The sequence below is a fragment of the Astatotilapia calliptera genome, chromosome 17 (genome assembly GCF_900246225.1).
Source record: "Astatotilapia calliptera chromosome 17, fAstCal1.2, whole genome shotgun sequence".
Taxonomy (NCBI): domain Eukaryota; kingdom Metazoa; phylum Chordata; class Actinopteri; order Cichliformes; family Cichlidae; genus Astatotilapia; species Astatotilapia calliptera.
This window is the reverse complement of record NC_039318.1, coordinates 12,052,272-12,068,539: the sequence shown is the minus strand read 5'-3', so window position 1 is coordinate 12,068,539 and position 16,268 is coordinate 12,052,272. Positions and strand designations below refer to the sequence as shown.

The 16,268-nt window shown below is 41.1% G+C and overlaps 1 protein-coding gene across 3 annotated transcripts in view; it reads right to left on the bottom strand.

The window, feature by feature from the left end:
• The window catches only part of ddah1 (dimethylarginine dimethylaminohydrolase 1), an 82,886-nt gene that overhangs the window by 9,962 nt on the left and 56,656 nt on the right, over window positions 1–16,268 (bottom strand). For all 3 annotated transcript variants that reach the window (XM_026148137.1, XM_026148136.1, XM_026148138.1), the window contains 3 exons: window positions 13,240–13,339; window positions 8,290–8,363; window positions 1,533–1,652 (listed from right to left, as the gene is read on the bottom strand). In XM_026148137.1, coding sequence (XP_026003922.1) covers window positions 1,533–1,652; window positions 8,290–8,363; window positions 13,240–13,339 — 294 coding nt within the window. The remainder of the gene's footprint in view (window positions 1–1,532; window positions 1,653–8,289; window positions 8,364–13,239; window positions 13,340–16,268) is intronic.

Below are 16,268 nucleotides of genomic sequence, written 5' to 3'. Positions count from 1 at the left end.
ACGCGGTGCGCTCAGCCTTCCTGAGCATAGCCGAAATACAAACTACAGATCGTCGATGCTATTTTGTGATTGCAAATGAGTAATGCGTTACTCAACCCCGTAATAAAAATAAGGGCAGGTCCAAATTTTCTTGAACGCCAGCAAAGCGCAGCTCCCTAAAGACAGAATGAATTAGCTGGGCTCCAACTTTAATTTGCACAAAGTGTCTGCTGCATTCGACAAGGAGCCTCGTCGCCAGAAGAGCTGCATCTACATCCCAAACGAACAGTTTGGATTCATTAAATCTGCATTCATAAGATCTCATTCTCCCTCACACAAAGAACATTATCTAATTACAAATCCAGGGCTGTTAAAGGCCCTTTAAAACAGGAGCTAATTGCTGCGAGAGAGAGGGTGACGTAAGCCATAATTAGAAAGCGAGCAGTCTGTCATTAAGTTTCGCTAGCGGCCACTCTTCGCCCCAGTAGCTAATTACTGGAGTGATCAAACAGGCAGGAATCTTAATGAGCTGGCACTGGATTATAAATTAATTCTATTATGCAATGATGCATAGGTTCCTGGGAACACTTTAGCAATGCAAACATGCTTACAAAACCAACAGGGCCAACCTTGTGCTTCTCTCGAGTACTTCAGCCTTCTTAGGAAGAGCTGCCTGATGTTCTCTGAGATACACTAAACGACTTTTGCTTGATTTACAGTAACTCTGTTTAGTACTGAGCCAGCAGGGGGAGATATCATACTAGAAGGCAAATGAGGAATACTGCCAGAGGGAACCTGTCAAGCCCAAAGGTGTATGTGCTTGCCTGTAAGTCTTCATACTTATGTAATTATATATACACTGCCTGCCTTTGTGTTGTGTAAATACACATTTCGCTGAATTTCTCTTGTTTGTGCCACTGCAAAAGTTCACATGCTAATGTTTGGGAATTTTGGGGGATAATTCCATGGGAGGGATGGGCCGAGATTTATTGCACTCTCGGTGCAAACGAGCGATCCGTCTCTGTCGGGGTGTAAGCCGTCTCCTCTGTTCGGTCTTGGCGGTCCCCAGGTTTCTGTTGTTGGAGCTCGATCGATACAGGAGCCTTTTATGCAGTAATGAGCTCAAGCTGTTTAATGGAAGGACAATACAGTCGTAATTGAAGCTGGAGTGTGAGCGCCAGGGGCAATCCCCGCAGATTAGCTGAGAATATGAATTAATGGGGATGGATTTAGGTGACAGGTGGTTTCAATGTGCCTGGAGTGGGAAGCCGCCAACAAACTGTAAGTAAGGGAGTCTGCTCTGAATCAACACGTGCAATGTCCTGTCTTGTCGCGTTATTCTTTCAGGGTTGTTCATACTAACGGATCAAGCAGAATGTCAACCAAACGATGAAACAAAAAAAAAAAAAAAAGGAAAAAGGATCCACTACTTCAATGTGCGTCAAAGTAAAGAAAAGACTGCCAATACATCAATTCACAGGTTTCCATGACTACAGCTAGGGAGAGCATAGTTACGGTGTACATACATAAACACACATACACAAGCTCCATACTTTGAGGGCTTTCTGTGCTGGTTCACTGGAGCCGATTACAATAAGGCCTGGTCCTCCCATGCTGCAGAAGCTCTTCAGGTGCAGGCCTTCGAGCACAGGCACAGTGGAAACAGCATAGTCCTGTAAAACACAATATCATTACAAACGCTTAATAAGCTCAAATAACATGACTTTCATTTCATGATGATAGGACAGGGTCAGGTAATGCTAATCATTTGGGGCTTGTAGCTTTAAATATTTAACAGGCTTTCTCATCACCTGCTAACAGGTTTCCTCAAGTAGTTCTTTACTGATAAGACAGAGCTTTTTATCTGAATGTGGGTGAACGAACAGTTTTAAACAAATGATACAAAAGCACGTTACTACTCAGCAACAATGCTTCTCCATCCATTAAACTACAGTACAACAATGAGCTAAAACATCATTCATTATAATATAGGGCTATATGTACATGTGTGTGTAAAGTTTTACTGTAGATTGTAAAAGCTCAGCAGTGATCTGTGTGGTATCATGGGGCCTAAAGTGGCATTGAAATAAAGTATTGTACAGCTCAGTAGCGGAAAAAGCAAGATGGTCTGAGAGATGCTGTTGATCTCAGGGCTCATGGGGAGATTACGCAGCACCTTGTAGGAGCCAGTTCTTAAAGGCTTTTTCTGGCTGTGGGACGTCTGCAAACCAAATGTTGCCATTAAAAGTGTTACAAAAACACACGTTACATAAAGGGTACTTAGAAGAACTGGCAGCGATAACAGTTTTATTAACACCTGGATGCTGGTTGGTTTTCACAGAACCCCTGGAACGTTTCAAATGTTAAGTGTCTTACGTAAGAATCGCTTTAAAGATACTGCTAAACATCCTCATTTGTTAAGACTGTGTGGGAGGGTTTGATTGGATTTATAGCGACATCGTGACTGCCATCGCATTTTTCTTTACACGTTTTTAAAACCTGATTGGTGCACAGAAATGCAAAACTCGGCCCTGCCTGCCAGTGACCATAGCTGTTTAAACTAAGGCAGAGAACTTTAGCGTTCATGCAACCACTTCTAATGAGAAAAAGAATCATACAGGCTTCTAAAGCTCCGACCCCAAGGATAAAAAACAATAAAAATAGGATTAAAGAAATCCTATCTGACAGCTATATGGCTTGTTTTTGCAGATGAACAGAACTGTTTTGGAACCTATAGTTTTACATTTACCTTTAGCCTTTAACGGTTGATTTTGGACTAAGAACTCTCATTAAAACATCCGTTGAAAGCCGCCTTCTTTGCAAGGATTAAAGCCTTAAGGCCACGTTGGAGTTGCAGCATATTTAACGGAAATATTGTTTTACCCCTGACTTTGTTTTGTTTTACCCAGCAGAAGGAATCGAGCGATTAAACATTAGATGCAAGGACTCAGGCCTTTATGTGGGAGAGACTTCTTAAGCCGGAGACGGATCCTACTGTGATTCGTAAACCTTGAAGTGAGACCAAGATGCAATTTAAAATCTGACAGGATAAAGAGACTCGAAGCTTATTTTCTAAGACCTTTTGTTCCTGAATACATTTGGATGACCTTATAAATTCAACTTCGCACCTAAGAAAAGAACTTTTCCAACAGACATCCATGTGTTTTCTTAATCACACAATGTGTTTTGAAGGGGTTTTTATAGCGTTCAGCTTCATAAAACTTACAAAGGAAGTGTACATTTTCCATCATTACACCCCATTTTTTCTTTCAACTATATGCTAACAGTTTTCAAGTAAATATTTGTATGGAACCAATAAAACGACACCATAATTCACCCAGTTATTGTGACTTCATCACACGAAAGACCTAAATTACCCCCTTTGCTGATGTCTTCCTAATTTCCAGTGAGAACAACTGAATTGTATAATCTTTTTATCATTCCTTATCCATAAACAGGAAGTTTCTGCGCAAAATTGGAAATGCAAGTCATGCATTCGTCCTTACCAAGATAAATCCTTAAGGGAAGAAAGGCTTGCTTTTCATCTTCACCAGCTGCCATGTTGTTAGCTGAAAACATGACTGACTGAAGAAAAAAGGTAAAGCAAGCTGAGCTGGTCAGCACTTCTTACCCATGGCAGAAAAGAGGCGGTTTAACCTCTATATTACTTCCAAAATAAACGGACCCCATCAATAACACCAATTACTCTGACCTCTGTGCGGACCATAAAGAGATAATCAACATCTGTATGCAGTTGTGGAGTAGGCTACTAAATAACCTGGCAACAAAGTGATCCTTAATTTGAAAATGAAAGGAAAAAACAACAGCGACAGGAGAAATCCATCTGATATAAAACGGAAAGAACAACAATTGACGCTTAAGTGATTTTTCCTACTGTCTTTTGCCAGAGACGCATCATTAAGTCCTGTCTTATCAGAGATAACAGAAAACACAGAGGAATCCATAATGAGGAATTCAAATCAGATACAGATGGGAAGATGGAAGCACTACAGTAAGGCCATTCAGGCTATGGTAATGCGTTCAACTCTTGAACAGTATAACCCACCTCTGAACTTGTGTGTTAGCCAGCTTTTTGGATTTGTCATGACTGTTCAGAGGGAATCCAAAAGTGTTACGAATAGGTCAAGCAGAACATCTTCACTTTAAAAGAACAGCCAGCAGGATAGACAGGTTCAACCTTTGTGACCAACCACTGTGATCCTGTTTGCAGCCTGCTTGTCCAAGTCTTCCCTGAAGCTAATCTCTTGGTTTAGCTTGAAATATTGCTTTTATGTTGTATTTTTTTCCCCATGGATGTAGTAGTGAAAAGCAAGCCATGGCTAACAAATCTGCATGGAAACTGAGTGAATCTCTAGAAGTCCTCTAAAGGCACCGAGTAGTTTAAAGCAGCATTTTTTGATCTAGGAGTATCTTGACAATGTTGTCTGGCTGTAACTATTTGGCCCTAACAAAGCTGCTTGGGACTCCACTTCTGTCTAAGAGGACAAATGTTTCCTCAGCTATATCTCAGAACACTTTATGCACAACCTGATGGAATAAATGAAAACTAAAGGTTTGGGGGGGGGGAAATTTGACTACAACGTAGCCCACAATTAGCACAATCCAATGTTATTTATCTAAAAGCTCAGTAACACAATAATGAATTAAGTATCTAGAATGAAGCACAATTAATGATAATGGCACTATCGATTTACATCAGCATTTTCTAATTAGGATTTATTTATAACAAACAGAAACAACCTCATACCACGTAACACATTACACCCAACAAGTGGTGTTTTTTTCACGTCTTTCTCTGAGAAATTTAATTGGCATAAAGAAATTAATCTCTTATTAAACTTCATCCATCGATTCTCTTCCGCTTATCCAATTTTTAGAGTCACAGCGGGGCTGAAGCCGATCCCAGCTGTCACAGGGCGAGAGGTTGGTACACCCTGGGCAGATCCCTGATCTGTTGCAGTGCAAACACAGAGAGATAGAAAACCATTCGCACTCACATTAACACCTATTGGGCAATTTAGAATCACCAGTTAACCTAACTAACTGCACGTCTTTGTGCTGCAGGAGGAAGCCGGGAAGTTTCTTTTTACCTGTGATAAAACTTTTGATGGAACTGTGAATGTCCTACAAAAAATGATTGCCCGAAAACTGGGATTACAGTTTTCCAGTAATGTAACACGTAACTGTCCTCAATTTGGACATAGCATCAGCTCTTTGTAAACATCTGGACGGCTAACACAAAGCTAGCGGAATAATGTTAAAGCTGAGTGTATGCAGACCCCAGATACGTCTATATTGTCAGTTGGTAATTATGTGGCAGTGTGATTCAGGCCACTTTGCTGAGAAGCATAAAAATATTGTAAAGGGAAGTGTAAAAAATACTTTCTTCAGAGAGTACTGAGTAATATTTGATACATTGCTTTTTTGAGTAATGACACTGACATGAGAATGCTGAGTATGAGAATAACAGTGTGTCATCACAGCAGTGATGAGTGAATGGAATGATTGAGGTTAATAAAGGGACAGGAAGAAAGTGCCTGTGAACTAATTAAGAGGTTTACTCACCCAAATCAGCTTCATTTGTGTCATCAATTACTTTCTTTAATCATTATATACAGAGGTGGCAGAAGTTTGCACCAGCACTCGATTAAAAATGCCTCAAAGGCAGATGAAATCTGGAACTAGGATCAAACTCTTAATTGCTACAGGGACTTTTTACAGCTGCACTAATCAATACTCTCAGAGCGCAGTGGAGCTTAATAATAAAAAGTAGAAAGACCTTTTAAAACTTTATTTATTTTTATTCAGTGTTACACCCTCCTTTATGTATATATTTTGGGATTCAGAACTCATTGAATGCTAATGCTGGCTTACAATAAAAAGGGCTAATGTACCTCCATGTACACTCAGTGGGATGTCCTGAAAGGGTTTTCACATCTCCTAGCAACAACTGGTATTTTTTATGTCCACAAAGTAGCCTCAATGCTGACTGGTACATCGGATGTCCTCAGAGGGATTTGCAAAGTGAATACAGCAAAGGAAGAAGTGAAAGCAGAGATGGAAGACTATATACGATGAAGATATATAATGGCTCAAAAGGAAGGAGTGAGGCAGAGATGGATGGAGAACAAAATGGAATCAGAGAAAAAAAGGGCAGCAGAGCTTAATGAAAAAAAAAAAAAACCAAGATGGAGTGATGATACTATTACCCTCCTGGCCTAAAGCCTCCATGATTGATATCATATTTATCTCCTCCTTTCTTGTTTGAGATTTATAATTGCTTGCAGAAGGCTTTAAAGAAAAAGATTATTAAAAAGAATGTTTTCATATTGTCAAGTCAAGTCGGCTTTATTGTCATTTCAACCATATACAGCTAGTACACAGTGAAGCGAAACAACGTTCCTCCAGGACCAAGGTGCTACATGCAACATAAATTTACAACATAAATTAACAGAAAACACTAAACTAGCTAACTAAGAGGCCTAGTTAGCTGGCTAGCAGAGACGAGACAGACTGACCTAACATAAATTACAACATAAATTAACAAAAACTAACTAACTATCTAAAGAAGACTTTTTTTTTTGTTAACAGACAGCAGACAACAAAGTGCACGTGCAAATGTGCAAACAAGAGCAACAAAGTGACAGTGTGACAAAAAAAACACAACGTAACATAATAATAAGGTTTTGTGATGATGAGTTGAGGTAGTGGAGGAACAGTAAACATTCCTTAGTGCAGCAGCAAAAATTAGGAAGTAAAGAAGTTAGTGCAAAAAGTCCAGTAATAATACTGTGCAAAAGAGCATTTACAGGTTGGTGTGTACGATGGTTTGGTGGTGTAGGTCAGTGTGTTTGCGCTTGTGTTGATTAGTCAGTCCAGTCTCAATGTTTTGAGGTAGTTGAGTTAAGCTGAGTGATAATGTGTGTGTGTGTGTGTGTGTGTGTGTGTGTGTGTGTGTGTGTGTGTGCGTGCGCGTGTGTGTTTATCAATCCAGTCCCATTTTGCTGAGGAGACGGATGGCTTGTGGAAAAAAGCTGCTGCACAGTCTGGATGTGTGTGCCCGAATGCTTCGGTACCTTTTTCCAGATGGCAGGAGTGTAAAGAGTGTGTGAGAGGGGTGTGTCCGATCAGCCACATTGCTGGTGGCTTTGCAAATGCAGTGTGTGGTGTAGATGTCCTCAATAGAGGGGAGAGAGACCCCGATGATCTTCTCTGCTGTTCCCACTATCCGCTGTAGGGTCTTGCGGTCCGATATGGCACAGTTCCCAAACCAGACAGTGATGCAGCCGCTCAGGATGCTCTCGATAGTTCCTCTATAGAAGGTGGTCAGGATCGGTGGTGGAAGCTGGGCCTTTCTCAGTCTTCTCAGAAAGAAGAGACACTGTTGGGTTTTCTTGTGCAGGGAGCTGGTGTTGAGGGACCAGCTGAGGTCCTTCTCCAGGTGGACGCCCAGGAATTTGGTGCTGTCGACGATCTCCACAGAGGAGCTGTTGATGCTCAGCGGTGAGTGGTCGCCTCGTGTCCTCCTAAAGTCAACAACCATCTCTTTTGTCTTGTCAACATTCAGAGACAGGTTGTTGTCTTTACACCAGTCCGTTAGCCTCTGCACTTCCTCTCTGTACGCTGACTCGTCGTTCTTGCTAATGAGACCCACCATGGTCGTGTCATCAGCGAACTTAATGATGTGACTTGAACTGTGTGTTGCTACACAGTCATGAGTCAGCAGTGTGAACAGCAGAGGACTGAGCGCACAGCCTTGTGGGGCCCCAGTGCTCAGTGTGGTGGTGCTGGAGGTGCAGTTCCCGATCCGTACTGACTGAGGCCTTCCGGTCAGGAATATATTTAGGAAATATATTTGAGATACTACTTTTACTTCTTATGTAATGGATCAGTTGTGAACTTTTCCAGTGACAAGCCTTTACTTTTGCTTGAAACAATGGATTGAATTAGAATTGTGACTACAGCTTCCCTCACCTACACAGAACATTTGATGCTTTTCAGCCTATTATCTTTAGGTACAATTCATCCTCAGCCACTTCCCTTCTTTCCCGATCATTTGTAGTTGAACAAATGTTGAGCATTCGGGATCTTAAACATTATTCCTGACACTTTGTTTCAGTCCATGACAAAGACTTTTTAAACAAAAAGAGACTTCTATCTTCTTCAGTGGCCACACGTTACAAGCTAAAGAACCAACAGCAGCACAAACAAACAAGTGTAGCCCACATTCACCAACTTATTTGCATTTCCATGCAAGAATGCAGGCACTACTTTGCTACATAAATTCACCTTAAATGCATCTGCTAAGATCTCTGCTCCTCTCTGATTGGTCCGTTTGGAAAGTCCCACGAAGAACTCTCGACCTGTAGAGAGAATCTTTTAAGTATGTGAACAGAAAACCAGCAATACAGCAAGCATGAGAAGCTACAGTAGCAGAATACTCCAGACAGCACACCGTGTACTTTATGCATGCCTGCGAAGGGGGGCCAACTGTGGTTAGTATGGTGGCACATAGGCAGAAAGCCTTGAATGCCTGGCGAGGTATTGAGCAGCACACTGAGCTAAGGGATGGGCTCCTAATGTTGCTGCTGAGCCTTTACACTATAAGCCATTAGCACATGCCTTGCCAACAGGAAATGTTTCTAGCTCTGCCATGTGAAACCAATTTCAGCTGGAAGGAACAACAGCACAGAGCCAGTGTCTAGAAACCCAATTAACTGTACTGTGCATTTTCCTAGTGGTCTGTGAAGCGGAGAAGATACTGACCCACATTTTAACTCACGACTGTAAGTGAACATACAGAAAATCGAATAAAAGACCACCATGCTCTTGCTTGCACCGTGGTCTTACTGTGCAGAATGGCACATGACGGTTTTGTTTGTCGGTGGGATGTACAGCTAGGTTCACTGAGGCACCGGGTCATCGAGGTCACATGGAGGAATGCCTGTGTGGAGGATCTCAAAGCACAGATGCATATTTACAGACACGCAACTGTCTGCTCACAGAGTATGAACTAGAGGCTACCCTCTGCCATTTCACTACATTTCTAACAAGTAGAGTAGTCCTCATACAACCTAAACACAGCAAATCACCAAGTTCTATGTGTTGTTAGTATGCCTGTGAAGGTTCAAAGTCATCCAGGTCATCATAGTAGAAGATACTGAAGGTCTGGAACTGAAGGACCTTAGAACTGAAGAAGCTTCTCGGATGAGAGGTGAAACATCTTCAAGCAACTTAAAGAAGTCCAGGCACTTTTCTTTCCAAGCTCCTTAGACTATGTGTTGTTAGCTACAGAGTTTCTCCTCATCCCTTAAGATATTTATTCCAACAGTCATGACTTCAAATTTGCATGATATGAGACATTTCATGCTTTCAAAGACTTTGTTTTAAATATAAAGATAAAGGCCTCACTGTCAAATTTGTGTTTGTAATTATTTTAAACACTTTTTAAATACTTAATTGCACCGTATACAAAAATGTAGGTGGCCTTAAAAAGGTAACAAAATGGTGAATGGCTGAAAAGCATGTCCAAGCATGTAAAAGGCACTATTTGTTTCCAGATGATAGCATTATACTATATTTCTGGAAACAAAAGGATCACATGACTCCTCTTTACCTCTCTCTGTGACACAACAGGTTGGCCTCTGGTCATACACATTAATCTGTAGCAAAACAGCCATTCCTGAACCTCGATGAATTCAAACTACAAACTAAGGACTTGGGTTTCTTTGTGAACTTTTTTTTTTAACCTGTACAGGTCTAAGTAAAAAAGTAACTTCCTCAAACTGCTCAGTGAACCATTTGACTGCATGACCCCCAGTTATTTAAAATGCAATTCATGAATGAACTGCAAGAGATTAAATATCAGGATGCTGATATTTACAGTGGATGAAATAAGTATTAGATCTCCTGCTGAATTTGTACATTTATAGTCGCAGACTGGAGAAACCAGTTGGCAAGCACAGCATTAAGATGTTTCCACCAGGTGTGCACACATCTCAGAAGAGATTTTGGGCCGCTCGTCTTTACAAAAACTCTCTAAATCTTCTAGGTTTCTTGGCCGCAGCTTGGCAATTTAAAGCTTCAGCTCTCTCCACAGATTTCCAATAGGATTGGGATTCTTTAGATCATATTCACTATTTCTCTTCCCTTAAGTATAGCGGGAGCACGTACTTTTTCTCTGAATTGTTTAGATGTTCACTCACAAACTTAAGATGAGCCTGTACATGTGCCTCCTTGAGCAGGGGGAGCACTGCAAGATTTCAGTCCATGTGCATAAAAGTGTTTAGATATTGTTAAGGGTTCAAATATTGAGGAGGGATAAAGGAGGAATTCCAAAATAACAACAATGATCCGGCCGGGTGGAGTCAAACGATGATTTTAATGAACACACGCAGCGTGGGGAGATGCACACTGCAAGACACTTCAGATTGCTTTTGATTCATCAGGGTTAACGCCCCCTCATGCGTCACCAGATACAATACATGCATACGTCAAATCAAAACCACAATGACTTTTAACACAGTTTGAAAAGAACATTGTCTCCGTCTCCACGGCAGGTGCTTCCTGTCCATCTTCTGACTCTCGCTTCTCCAAAAACTAGCAATTCTGCACGCACAAAAATGCAGTTGCAAGCAAATATATCTGAACTCTCACCTAGAACATAAGCCTACCTACAGTGTGTGCAGGTGTATGTGTGTATGTGTGTGTGTGGCTCGACCTCACACAAACTTTGTCTTATGAGAAGAGAGGCCAATTCTCATGTGCATAATAACCAGTGTTGGGACTAACGCGTTATTAAGTAACGCGTTACAGTAACTACGTTATTATTGTGGTAACGAGCACGGTAACTAGTTATTATGCCAAAATCAGGAACGCGTTACTCGTTACTGGTATTTAGATAGGGTCGTTACTCGTTACTTCGTGTGGTGGCTATCGTGGAGCTTCCACAGATTCAGTAACATTAGCAAGTGGAGGAGGCAGCAGGTGGATGAAGGAAAAGGGAGGCAGAAGGAAAAGAGACCCGAGGCGGCCGCCGGTCCAAGTGTGAACTGAACTTCAGGTAAGAAGTTATGACCTGCAGTCTCTCTGGGTCAGATATAAACCAAGTTTAGGTGGAGTTTATTTTCGTTATTCTGACTTTTTCCGTACTGCGTGCTAGCTAGCATGACGGAGTTTCTATACAGCTGGGTGGGTGCTATGAAGTTAATGATGTTGAACTTTATTTTGTTCATAAGTTATTAGAGTTGCCAACCGTCCCGTCTGGTATTCAGAGAAAATATTAAGCGTTTCTTATTGAGGTGAAAAGGAACAGTTTGTCCCGTAATTCAGCTACAATGGAAAAGACACAAAGCTGGAGTTATTCTGTGTCTTTGCTGCACAGCTGCCTCTTCTTCTTTCATCCTCTCCCTCCCTCTCCCGTTTCTACTTCAATCATGAAAACTGATCAATGATCAGCTGATCAGCTCTCTTGTTTGTTTATCGCTCACTTTGCGCCGAAAGAGGAAACCAGCGGATGTCGCGCTAAACAACAGCAGCACGTTTAAGCTTGATCAGCTATTGTTAGAATTTATTTAATATTAATTTCTAGTATCAGCTGACGTTTGTTGGAGCCACAGCTGCAAAAAAGCTGCTGGTCATGATATGGTTTGGTTATCTGGTGAGAGGGAAACATGAAGATGAAACCAGATGTCCTTACTGAATCATCAGAGCTGAACAGGTGATGGAGAAACAGGTTTACCTTTTAGGTGACATGAATGAGTTGAAGGGAAGTTATGAACTGTTTCTGAGAGACAAATAACCCCAGGATCCTTTTTTAGGTAGCTGACAGCTGGTAACTGTGCAGGGGCGGGTCTAGCAAAGTGTGGCCAGGGGGGCATGTAGGGCATTAACAGGGAATGGGGGGCACAAAGAAATACTTTTCTTTCTTATTCTCATTTAAAATGTCTAGCTTTTAAAAAATAATTATCTGAATCTTACAACAAACGATTGATAGATTGATGCATATATACCATCAAAACAGTGTACATCACTGTCACAACAGTGTTTATTTTCATTCAAGGGCTTTATGATTTTTCCTATAATGGTGGGCCGGTCTCTAGTCAAAACGCCCAGGCCAATTTTCTGTCCCAGTCCAGCCCTGTATGCAGCTCATCTGCAGTCTGGTGTTACCTACATCTTCCTATTCAGAAGGCAGAATTTCTGAGTTCTGAGTACAATCGAAAGCACCACGACTGCAGTTTTTGTGTTGGATGTATGTGTTGGATGGCGCACATGACTGTGACGTAGGCTAGAATCATGGCAGCAGTCAATGACGGTCCAGGCGTGGGATTTCTCTCGTGGAAATATGCACATTATCTTTTCCTTTCTATTGGTCGGTGGCACAGTGCACTTGTGGCAAGTAAGCAAGCTAGAAGACTGGCAAAGTTATGGAAGAAACACATTAACAAGAGAATTCTGAGTAAAACCAAAGTTACTTTCCCTAGTAACTAGTTACTTTGAAAGTAACGAGTAACTTGAAGTAACTGAGTTACTTTTGAGAGAAGTAACTAGTAATGTAACTAAGTTACTATTTTAAAGTAACTTACCCAATACTGATAATAACCTAACTGAAACTATATCTGTAATATGTTGAATAAATGTTTTAATCAAGAACCTCTACTAAAAGCTTAATCAAAAGATATAAATGAATAAAAGACAATAATGAATAACCTGGTTATTCAAATAGCATCCTCCCAACAGCTCCTCAAAGTAACTCACACTTAGACTCTGCTTTAGTTTCACTTTCACAAACACGCTCTGCAAAAGCCTGCGCTTCTTGTCTACTTTGGCACAGAGCGTACTCAGAGTTAGGCCTTTCTTTTATAATGCAATGTAATCTGCATATAAACATTTAAGATTATAGATTCAATTCAACAGTTTAAAGTGGTTATCACTGCACCTGTAATAAAGGCTAATTGGGTGCCAATATGTTTAAACATCTGAATGCAATAACAATACTGCAGATTGTATTATTAATGCAATGGTAATGATGATGATTATGACCAATAGCAGCAAAATATTTTTCTAATCCCCACAATATATTAATATCTTGGCTGGTTCAGATCTATGAAGTGGTGTTATTGATGTTGTGGGACTCAAAAATAAGAGGGAAGTCTCAGTTTGCTGGTTTGGAATGACCAGACAAAGGTTAATGAATAATCAATAAAATACAGTGATTGAAGAGGCAGAGTGACGTACCCGTAAAAAGGACATCTCCTCCATCCAGTGTCGCATTCTCATCAGTCATTTCCACAATGTTCAGATTTAAATCCTTCAGAGCCCCTTTCATTGCCTCCGTCTGGCAGAAAAACAAGGACACAAACAGAATTAAAGTTAAAACATGTGTGCACATAAAAAAAACAAACAGAACTGTGATGACTTACAGTAAACTACTTCAGCATTTCCTAATATTATGATATGATCCAGGATCTAAATACTGGTTCACGAGATTGTAATGAAAAAAACTCTTTTATCCCCAACAGATTATGGTGACATTACAGTGAGCCATGAAATGATGTCATTTTGTAAGAAGTGCGTTAAAACTTTTACAAGGCAGAAGTTGTGGAAAAATAGGTACGGTGAATGACCAGCACAAATTTAGCACAAATACTTCCTGCTGTCCTTCTGTTCTGGGTCATCTGTCTTTAATACGCTTAAAAGGAAGGGAATGTAAGGATGGCTGCCACCTGGTGATTATTAGCATATATAATGGAATACATCTCCCTCATGGAATATTACGGGAAATCCACACTTCACCTGTATGTCCCCTCTGCTGAACTCAAAACCTGGGGGAAAGAGCTGGTCTGTTTTTGGCTCAACCTTCAGCTAATCTCCTCTCTTGTCTGACCGCCCAGTGCGATTTTACTGTCCTGTTTTTTGGGGTTCCTGCGGGAGTAGTTTCCAAGGCCAGTCATGTTAGCAGGAGCATCAGTGTTTCCACAGGCCCTATCTCACTATGACCTCAGCCTGGCCACTATAATGCCTTTGCTTCTCTTCAACTGCAGAAGGCCAAAGCATGAGGTCATCCAGGTAGACTGCCATGTGCTTCCAGATAACACTGGGGAGGCCTGCAAATACACAGATTTACCTTCTCACCTGCGCATACATCGGCAGTGGTGCACAAAGGCATCCAAAGCAGGTGTACTGGAATCGCTAGCACCTAGCAGGACATTTGGACAACTAAGTGGCTTTATGGCCCAGTGATTCACAACCCGAATGGCAAACTTCCAATCCACTCACTTTCCAGAAGTAAAACTGTGGAATCCTCCGTGTTTTGTCTATATTGCATGTTCATCTCAGTTAACCAGGAGGAACACAGCGTTCTTCCAAGAAACTGGGGTTCACAAATTCATTAGTGGTTTCTTAAAAGCTCTGACAGCAAAAGCGTGCAGTACATAAAGAGCTGTATAGGTAACAGTTAATCCCATTCATTTTTCTTTGTGCGTTGCCAAGCCACACTCTGCTTTCTATTTAATTAGGTTTGTAGATAGGTTATGTGAGAAATAAAAGGTTGAGTCAGGTCCCGAGGAACGATCCAGATGGGTGAGAGACATCTTGTGCTTTTGATGTTTATTCGGTTCATGTGTTATGCTGCCTTTGTGTGTCATGGCGTTGGAGTCTTGGCATGTCCTGGCAAAGTTTTTCCTTGTGCCATCACCAATTCATCACACATAATAAAACTTCAGTCAAATGAGTCAATTCAGACACTGATTGATATGGTTGGAAAAAACCCTGTTAGTGATGCCAGGTCTGCACACCAAAGCTGAAAAGAAGTGACTATTTATATATGTAAGCAGGCATACTTTTTACCTACTGGGCCTCACATACCAGCCAGTGTTTCCTTCTTATATAAGGCATCCCACTACCTCAGTACTCTGGCATTTCCTCTGGAATCACTGGAGATGATGTGACCTGACCCAAAGGGTCCCCAATCACCACATGAACCATAATGGCCCCCATGAAGTGAAAGCATCTGCCCTGTGGGCTGTGCTGTTCTGTGTGTGGCACATGTGGACATAGAAGCTCACATGACTGAATTACATTTCAGTACAAATGGAAAACAAGAATAAAAAGTGGTTTTGTAGAAAAATCTGACTTCAAAAATATAATAAATTAGTAACATGTCACCACAGATATATTCCTACCCAAAGATGGCAGGCTACAGACATGTTTTCCTTTAAATCAGTGGCGTAGGTACAAATATTTTCTGTATTTGGAGACTTTGGCCAATCACAGATCTTCACAGTCAAGATTAGGGGAGTATTACCAAGTCAAGAAGGGAAACAACTCTATGTAGGAGCAGATTAAAAAGGGGACTGCCGTCTGGGACAATGGGGTTTGAATCGTGAGGTTCTCTGATGGGAGAAGCAGGCTTGCTTACAAGTCCAGAGTGACTTGGGAGATATGGCTTTCAGAATATCTGCAGGTGGAGAGCATCACAGAGCCCACACTACAGATTGGCCCCTGGCAACATAAAAAAATTGAACAGGTAAAACTGGGATGCTCTGGATTTTAGCCACTAGTTTGGGGCAAAATGCTTATACTTTTGACGAAATGCTTTTCATAACATTCAGATACAAAGAAAAGTGTAGTTAACACTCCAAACATGTTGTTGCAACTCATTTAAATCAATCAATCAATCAATCAATCAATCAATCACTCATATTCTACAAATAATAATAAATATTTCAGGTCCTTTGGATTCAGTCTTGCTTGGGTTAGAAGTACCGTTCTCAAAAGAAGCACTACAGTGACAATAAACACATGCACCTGTTTGTGTGTGTTTGTGTGAACTAGGGCTGCCACGATTAGTCGACTAGTCACGATTACGTCGACTATCAAAATCGTCGACGACTGATTTAATAGTCGACGCGTCGTTTGAAGCTTTGTAAGATCACAAAAGACGCAGGAATAATAGCAGGATTTAAGAGTGTAATAACGGACTGAAACAGAAGATGGCAGCACTGCATGTACAAGGATGCCAGCTGCCGTTAAACCCCGAAGAAGAAGAAGTAGCTCCGTCCCAGAATTCATAGCGCAGCCCAGCTCTGTTGTCAACAATGGCGGCAGCTAGTTAGTTTTTATATTACTCTTATTATTCTTTCCGGGTCACAAAATAAACGTTTAACATATTTTCAGGCGAGAATGTAGCTGTGTAAACCTCAAATATCTGCTCAGTTTATCAAGACACCACATATTTTCAAAAGCGCTCCGACGTTTTCGGAGAC